Source organism: Microtus ochrogaster, chromosome 5, assembly GCF_000317375.1.
Source record: "Microtus ochrogaster isolate Prairie Vole_2 chromosome 5, MicOch1.0, whole genome shotgun sequence".
NCBI classification, from domain to species: Eukaryota; Metazoa; Chordata; class Mammalia; order Rodentia; family Cricetidae; genus Microtus; species Microtus ochrogaster.
Genome location: NC_022012.1, coordinates 79608545 through 79617043, shown reverse-complemented (window position 1 = coordinate 79617043; position 8499 = coordinate 79608545). Strand labels below are relative to the sequence as shown.

At 43.7% G+C, this 8499-nt stretch overlaps 1 protein-coding gene across 2 annotated transcripts in view; it reads right to left on the bottom strand.

Annotated features, from left to right (window-relative positions):
- The window catches only part of Dcaf1 (DDB1 and CUL4 associated factor 1), a 64135-nt gene extending 57003 nt beyond the window's left edge, over nt 1-7132 (bottom strand). The window contains exons 1-2 of one of the 2 annotated variants that reach the window (XM_013346574.2): nt 6979-7132; nt 559-676 (exon numbers count right to left, since the gene is read on the bottom strand). In XM_013346574.2, the coding sequence (XP_013202028.1) occupies nt 559-668 (110 nt within the window). In that variant the 5' untranslated portion in view covers nt 669-676; nt 6979-7132. The remainder of the gene's footprint in view (nt 1-558; nt 677-6978) is intronic. The other variant, XM_005347835.3, reaches the window with a different exon arrangement.
- Nucleotides 7133-8499: the final 1367 nt, after the last annotated feature.

The window sequence follows — 8499 nt, the reverse complement described above, 5'->3', positions numbered from 1 at the left end:
AGGCTGGTCTACAGAGCTAGGTCCAGGACAGGCTCCAAAGCCACAGAGAAACCCTGTCTCGAAAAAACTAAAAAAAAAAAAAACAAACAAATTCCTCACTTTTTCTTAGTTTTCCCTTTGTATATGTGTATGCATGCATATATGTACAAACACATCATGACAGAGCATATGTGGAAGTCAAAGAGCAACCACCAAGAGTGCGTTCTCTTCCTTCCACGATATGGGTCTCTTGGATGTCCTAGAAACAAGACGTAGACCAGGCTAACCTCAATTAATAGAGTTCTACCTGTCTAACACATGTGCCACCAAGTCCAGCTAAATTTCCCACTTTTCAAAAATTATGTGTGTCTGTGTGGGGTATGTGCACAAGGCCAGAAAAAGAAGCTGAATCCCCAGGATTATTGGTGGTTGTGAGCAACACAATATGGGTGTTGGGAACCAAACTCTATAAGAATAACAAATGTTCTTAACTGCTCAGTCATAATGCTAACACCAACACACCTATTTTTTTTTTTTTGAAAGATAAGTTTTGTGTAGAAAATAACAAACTATTCTTACCTGGTAAGGATAGGTACCATATCCTGCCCACTGCCATGGTCCTTTTCCCACTGCTCCAGCAGGGTAGTGAGCTCAGCTTTGGAGTCCACATGTACCACTACTGTAGTCATGGTTTGGCCTAAAGAATTCAAAAAAGTAAGAAATGAACAAAACAGACATACCTGACAGTTCCCACAAAGAAGAAAAGTGTCAAGGTAAGGGATAAACTGGACCGGGGAGACAGCTCACTTGTTAGTCTGAGGCCACCCTGGTCTACACATTGAGTTTTACTCCAGCTAATGTAACACAGAGAGATCCTGTCTCCAAAATGGGGGGGGGGGGGAATAAAATTAAATAGGTGATAGCTACAATCAATAATGAATCTACTAAATACCACTGGGTTATAAATTTACAATCTTCAGGTATGGGGCGGCTCTCACTAGTAGCTCTACTGATTTAGAACTCACTATGTAGCCATCACACCAGGCTTACAATTTTTTTTTATAGGCAGGATATGTATCCTAGGCTAGATCTGTTTGCTTGTTTTGTTTTTTTCGAGACAGTTTCTCTGTAGCTTTGGAGCCTGTCCTGGAACATGCTTTGTAGACTAGACTGGCATAGAATTTAGAGATTCACCTGCCTCAGCCTCCTGAGTGCTGGAATTAAAGGCATGTGCCAGTACCACCAGGCCCTAGACTAGTTTTGAATTCACTATATACCCAAGAATGACTTTGATTTTCTGATCCTTCTGCTTCTACCTCCCAAGAGCTAGGATTAGAGATATATAACAATCACAGAGGTTTATATAGTACTGAGGATTGAACTGAGCTTCATGCATGTTAGACAAGTGCTCTACCACATGAGAACAGTCTAGCCCCTTTTGATTTTTTTCCATATTTTCAATAGAGGTTAAAAATAAAAAAAAAAACCTAATTAAAAAAACCTCACTATGCCTTTTATCCTAGTACTGGAAAAGCAAATTCAAGAACGTCTCTGTGAGTTTGAGTTCCAGGACAATCAGAACTAGAGGGGAGGGAACCCTGTCTCAAAAAGAACAAGCTGCTGGGTGGTGGTGGTGCACACTTTTAATCCCAGCATTCAGAAGGCAGAGACAGGCAGGTCTCTGTGAGTATGAGGTCTACAGAGCGAGTCCAGGAAAATTAGGGCTACATTAAAAAAAAAAGTGTCTCAAAAACTCAAAAAAACAAACCAAACCAAACCAAAACTTATGAAGGAATGAGGAATACCCGTAAGCAATCAGCCTTCTAGAACATACAGTTACAGTTTTGTGTTACTTTCACTTACTTTTATTTTTTTAAATATTTATTTATTTATTATGTATACAATGTTCTGTCTGTATGCCTACAGGCCAGAAGAGGGCACCAGACCTCATCACAGATGGTAGTGAGCCACCATGTGGTTGCTGGGAATTGAACTCAGGCATCATCCAGGTAAACCCTGAACCTTGGATATTCCTAGTTTGGCTGTGAGTCCTGGGTCTTTAGGCCTGGCACACTAGGCCAACCCATTGTGGTAATCTGAATGTAACTGGCCCACATAAGATCATAGGGAGTGGCACTATTAGGAGGTGTGGCCTTGTTGGAAGAAGTATGTCACTGTGGTGGTCTCCTATGCTCAAGCTACATCCAATGTGAACACAGACTACTCCTTCCGCTGCCCAGGGATCAAGATGTAAAACTCTGTTTCTTCTCCAGCACCACGTCTGGCAGCACACTTCCATACTTCCATGATAATAATAAACTAAACCTATGAAACTATAAGTCATCCCAATTAAATGTTTTCCTTTAAACAAGTTGTCGTGGTCATAGTGTCCCTTCACAGCAATAGAAACCCTAAGACACCCATGTTACCCATGGTTTGTTTTCTTTCTTTCTTTCTTTTCAGACAGAGTGTTACTATGTAACTTGGGCTTGAACTCAAATTCATGACTGTTAGCTTCAGTCACCTGAGTACTGGGATTACAAGTGTGCACCAACACACCTACTACATTAACATTCTATTTTTAAGGTTCCTTCACATATTAGTACAATTTAAAGAAAAAAAAATGTTTTTAAACAAGAAAGTAACACAGGCAGTGGTAGCACATGCCTTTAATCCTGGCAGTCGGGAGACATAGGCAAGCGGATCTCTGTGAGTTCAAGACCATCCTGGTCTAGAGAACAAATGCCAGGACAGGCTCCAAAGCTACACAGAGAAACCCTGTCTCAAAAAAACCAAAAATATAAAAATTAAAATGTAGGTAGGTAGTCATGGCACATGCCTTTAATCTCAGCACTTGAGAAGGAGAGGCAAGCAGATCTCTTAGTTTGAGCCTGGTCTACAGAGAGAGTTCCAGGACAGCTAAGTCTACACAGAGAAACCCTGTCTTGAGAGAGAGGGGGAAAAAAAGGAATTGTAATGAAGGGGAATTCAAGGACATTAAAACAATAAAATTTTAGAATTCAACTTAGAAACACACACAAGGGATGCAGATCCAGGACAGTGGCTAGAGCATTTGCAAGTCATTATAAAATCCTGGGACTGAACTGTAGTATATATGTAAAAAGCCAGCCTAAAAAAAAAAAAAGAAAGAAAAGAAAAAAAAAAGCCAGCCTAGTGGTGGTGCATGTCTTAAACCCCAGCAGAGGCAGGCAGATCTGAGTTGAAGGCCAGTCTGGTCTACAGAGTGAGTTCCAGGACAGCCAGGGCTATACAAACAAACAAAGAGGCTTTATTAATGTAAAATTTACAAGGTATAACCATTTATTTTGACATAACAGACTGAGAATGGATCATTTAATTCACCCTGTTTTTCTGTGTTTTGGAGGGAATCTTTGCAGCCCTAGCTAGCCCAAAACTCTCTATATAGATCACATTGGCCATGAAATCATAAAAAGATCCCCCTTCCTCTGCCTACCAAGTACTTAAAAACATAAGCCACCACAAAGTTTTTTATAAATATCATGCAAAAACTATTACACATCTAATAATGGCACAACCAATGGTCACCAAAGAAGGAATATCCAGCCTAAGATACTGAGCTAAGTAATTTACTTACATGTTGGAGAAATGCCCCATGACCACGAAACTGGCACATGTCAGAAAGAGATTTACAGTTTAAAAGGACCCAAATCCCAGCACTGCTGACATTCCGTGACAGTCTGTGAATTCCCATTACTTAGCTTCTCTAAACATCAAATTAAAAAAAAAAAACCCTCAATTTCCTTTCTATTAAATAAAAACAGTTGTGAGGGGCGAAAGACAATTCTACCTCTATTAGAGACTATAAATAAATATGCTTAAAGTACGTATTTATGCACGTGGAAATTCCTTAGTCATAAGAATGGGTGCCAGCCAGCTGTGCTAGCACGTGCCTTTTGCTCTCCGTAGGCAGGCAGGCAGAGGAAGGCTGATCTCGAGTTCAAGGTCAGCCTGGTCTACAGAGCAAGTTCCTGGACAACCAGGGCTAAACAGAGAAACCCTGTCTTGAAGAAAAAAAGAAAAGAAAAGAAAAAAGTGTGTGCCAAAAAATTTAGAGGTGATGTGCCTATAACCTCAAGTAATTCCACAAAATAAAGACAGGGGAAAGAATACAGAACATACACAGCAAAGCAGTTAACTGTTGAAACAAAAGGTAATCAATTTAGCTTCTCCTCTGAAAGGGTTTTTTTGAGGGGGGATTAAGATTCTCTCTCAAAAAACAAATGCATTCAGGAAGCAGAGACAGGAGGAGCTCTATGACCTTATAGACCAGACCAGTCTACAAAGACAAGTCCAGGACAGGCAGGGCTGTTACACAAAGACATGGGGCAGGGGGAGTGTCCCTGGGTTCCATCCATCCCCAAAACTATCATCATCAAAAAATAAAACAAAATGTTGGAACTGAACTAACTTTTTGGTCAAACTAATTTCGACTGATTCTCAAATATCCATTTTGTTTGTTTTTGAGATAGGGCTTTTCTGTGTAGCCCTGGCTCTCCTGGAATTCTCTCTGTAGATCAGGCTGTTCTTGAACTTACAGAGATCCGCCTGCCTCTGACTCCCAGAGAGCTGGGTTTAAAGGTGTGTGCCACTACCACCCAGCTCAAATAAATTGTTAAATACAAAAATCAAAGTGAAAAACTGTGCAAAATTGCCAGCTGTGAATTTAAATGTTCAGGTATAAACCTCTGAAATGAAAAGAATACCTAAGATATAGATAAGTTATTATGGCAAGTAACTGTGTGTAGGATAAATGTTTTTCTCCATTCTACCATTTCCCCATCATTTTGTAACTTTCAAATTAAACAACAAAATAGGTCCTCTTCTACTACACTATACTGAATGGCTGATTCAGCAAAAAACTGTCCCCATATCTAAGATAAAAGTCTGTGTTAAAATATAAAATAGGTCCTGGGGTAGAGAGAAAAGGTGGGAGAGAGCACTCATTTAGAAAAGTTGCAACCCTTACTTAAAGGAAGCTGAGAAGTGTAACTAAATGGTAGAGCCTGTCACTGAGGTCCCAAGGCCCCAAACTCAATTCCTAGCAGAAAGGGAAGAAGGGGGGGAGGGGGAAGAAGGGCTGGAGGGGATGGAGGGTGGGCAGGCAGGCAGCAGGCAGGCCAATCCAATCCCAGCTTCTTCTACTACCTGTATCACACCTCACTTAAAAAAATGAAGGAGGTGCATTCATAAGTCTGGGGCCAGACTGGGCTACATAGAGAATCGAATCCAAAGGCCTTAAGGGAGGAAAAAGAGAGGCCCTGGGTCAATCCCCAACACCAGAAAAAGAAAGAAGGGAATTCAGAATTTACAGCTTCAAGCAAAAACTTAAGACTATGACATGTGATCATATATAACTTTATTACTGTCCATTACTACCTGCTTTACAAAAACGCAGTGGTAAAAAACCAATTCCAATCACTTCAATTAAACACGAAGTTCGGGGCGGTGGTGGCGCACGCCTTTAATCCCAGCACTTGGGAGGCAGAGGCAGGCGGATCTCTGTGAGTTCGAGACCAGCCTGGTCTATAAAGCTAGTTCCAGGACAGGCTCCAAAGCCACAGAGAAACCCTGTCTCGAAAAACCAAAAAAAAAAAAAAAAAAAAAAAAAAAAAAAAAAAACACGAAGTTCGTTTTATTATATTTTATCAAATTTAACAACTGAACAACGATAATGTAACAGTAAAGTACTATACTCAAGAAATATGTAAGAAATTCCTCAAAAATATAACCCCACTCAAAAATGGTTAGTGGAAAACTGCTATATACAAACACAAATCTTGACACCTGGAAGAAATATACTATATCGACTCCTGAAGTCAAAACGCATACACTTATAAAAGCCTTAATGGTAAACACCAGGAAACCCAAGAGGGAAAAAAGCCTTCAGGTGACGCTACCAATGAACCTCTCACGCTACACATTAACAACAGGAAGATAGTGCTACAATAAATTAATAATTAAAACATGCAGACTAGTTAAAAGGCTTCGCCGGAAAGAGTGTGCACGCCCTTAATTCCAGCTCTCGGCAGGCAGAGGCAGGAGAATCTGAGGTTGAGGCCACCCTGGTCTACAGAGCGAGTTCACAAAGACCAAAAAAAAAAAAAAAAAAAAGCAACACGAGGAAGACAAAAAACGAGTCGAAGTCAGTAACTCAAAAGTCATTTACTACTACACACACTAGAAGAGTTAATTCCTCAACAAATGGGAACACCAGAGAGCTAGCACTGCAGCATGAGGAGACAGAGCGACACGTTCTAGAAACAGGAAAGAGTATGCCATACGCTCCTGAAAGCCCGACAGAAAAACCAGAGGCCGTGGGCACAAGCTCCCGCGAAGCTCGGCAGGCTACCCTCAAGGCGTCCCCGCACCCGCACACCTACCTCCCCCACCGCCTCCCCACACACCGCCGCACCGTCGAAGTGGGAGGGGTTCCCGGAGAGCTCCACCCCCTAGCCCGGGCCCAGAGCCGGGCGGGTGCAGTGGGAGGTGGCACGAAGCCGAAGCAGGGGAAAGCCCGCCCAGGTGACTGAGGCAGGAGGCGGAGACACAGTCCGGGAAGGGGGGTCCATCGTGCGGCAGGGAAGAGGGAGCCCCTCGGCCCGTGAGGAACGGAGAGCGGGAGGTGGCCAGAGAATTGAAAGAGCACCTCCTGCAGGTAGAGGCGAGCGCATCCCTGCCCCCCGCTCCGACCGAAAGAGTTACTCTAAAGGAAGCTTCTTTGGAAGACTGAAGGAAGAACCGGGAGGCCCCGCCCCCGGGCCAGGGATCGGAAACGGGAAAGTCCTGTCAGGCGCCAGGCCCGGCCTCCCGGGTGGTCCCGCCCGCCCCCTCGCCGCCGGCAGCCGAAGCAGGTGCCGCCCCTCCCCCAGCGAGGCGCCTACACTCCCGCCCAGCGGGCCGCGCGCTCGCTCTCCTCGCGCCCTCCCAGAGAGCCGGCTCCTTCCTCACCCCGCTTACCTTCGCGGGCGGCTCCGCCGCTTCTCCCCCGACCCCACCAGCGGCCACAGTTCACACACGCCGCCTCTGGTCCCGCACTCACTCTCCCTCACTCACACACACAGCGCGACCACGGCTCCTGAGCGGCCCACATATTATGCGTCACTCGTATGCTACGTGCTGTGCGCGCGCGCGCAAACCTGGCGCGAGGCTCGCGAAGGAGGGGAGGGTAAGCGCGAGCGGAGGAACATCAAAGCGCTCCTGGGAAATGAAGTTCCGTGTTTCGGGGCGGGGGAGGGGGGGGAATACCAGCAAGCCCCTACCCGGCGCATTGGCTTTTGGGATTCGTAGTTTTCTCTAGTAAACGTGAATTGCTGTGTATTTATTGGCTGCTTCCAAAAGCGGAAGCGAAAAGTGAAGGAAGGAATCTATCTTTCTAAACCCCGACTGACTACAACTGCCTGATAACTTTGTCAATACTTAATTCTACCCTGTGTCATCGAAAAGATTTTTTAGTACTATGATTGGCACATAAGCCGTAGAATATGCCAGGGTCCAAGAATGCATTTCGCATAAATTTATCAGAAATTACATCACTCAATAAGAAGAAACTAACGAGTTTTCCTTTGTCTTTCTGTTCCAAACATTCGGCAAGAATCAAAAAAGCATCGTATTATATGTGAGGCAGAATATTTTTTAAAAAGCCCTTCAGCAAAAACTGGACAGAGATCATCTAATTTAAATTTCTTAATTTTAGAGTTGAGGAATTGACAGCCAGAGTAAATGACTTCACTTTACCAGACAAAGAGAAGAAGCATCAGGAGGAACAATCTTTGTCCCACAGATCCTATGTGAGGGCATGAAACAAACTCCACAGTTAAGCAGAATCTTGACAAGACCTCCCCAGACATCAAGCCTGATGCAACCCATTATTGCTCTTGGAATTCTTAGTATGTTCTGTGCGTTTCCATAGAGTTCTCACAGCCAGTACTTTCACATGGAAATTATAAGACACTGTGAGCCTATTGCTATGACCATATTCTATAACTGTTAGGCCACTATCCACCGGGTAGTGGTCACACATGTGAGTTCCAGGCCAGCCTAGTCTACGGAGCGAGTTCCAGAGCAGCCAGGGCTGCATAATAGAGAGACCCTGTCTGCAATAACAAAACAAACAAAAAAAATAGAGATGTGGGGGCTGGAGAGATGGTTCAGCAATTAAAAGCATTGCCTCCTCTTCCAGAGGACTAGGAATAATTTCCCAGCAACCACATGGCAGTTCCAGGAGATCAGATAGATAGATGCCTTCTGGTCTCTGGGCATTATGCATGTGTGTGGTACACCCAACATACATATGAACAAAACACTTATACACATAAATTTTTAATTTCTTTTTTTTTCTTTGTACCCTTTTTCTTTTTCATGGCAGGATCTCACTATGTAACTGTGGCTGAATTGGACCTCCCTAGGTAGACCAGCTCTGATCACAAAACAACACAGATCCATTTGCTTCTGCCTTTCAAGTGCTGGGATTAAAGGCAT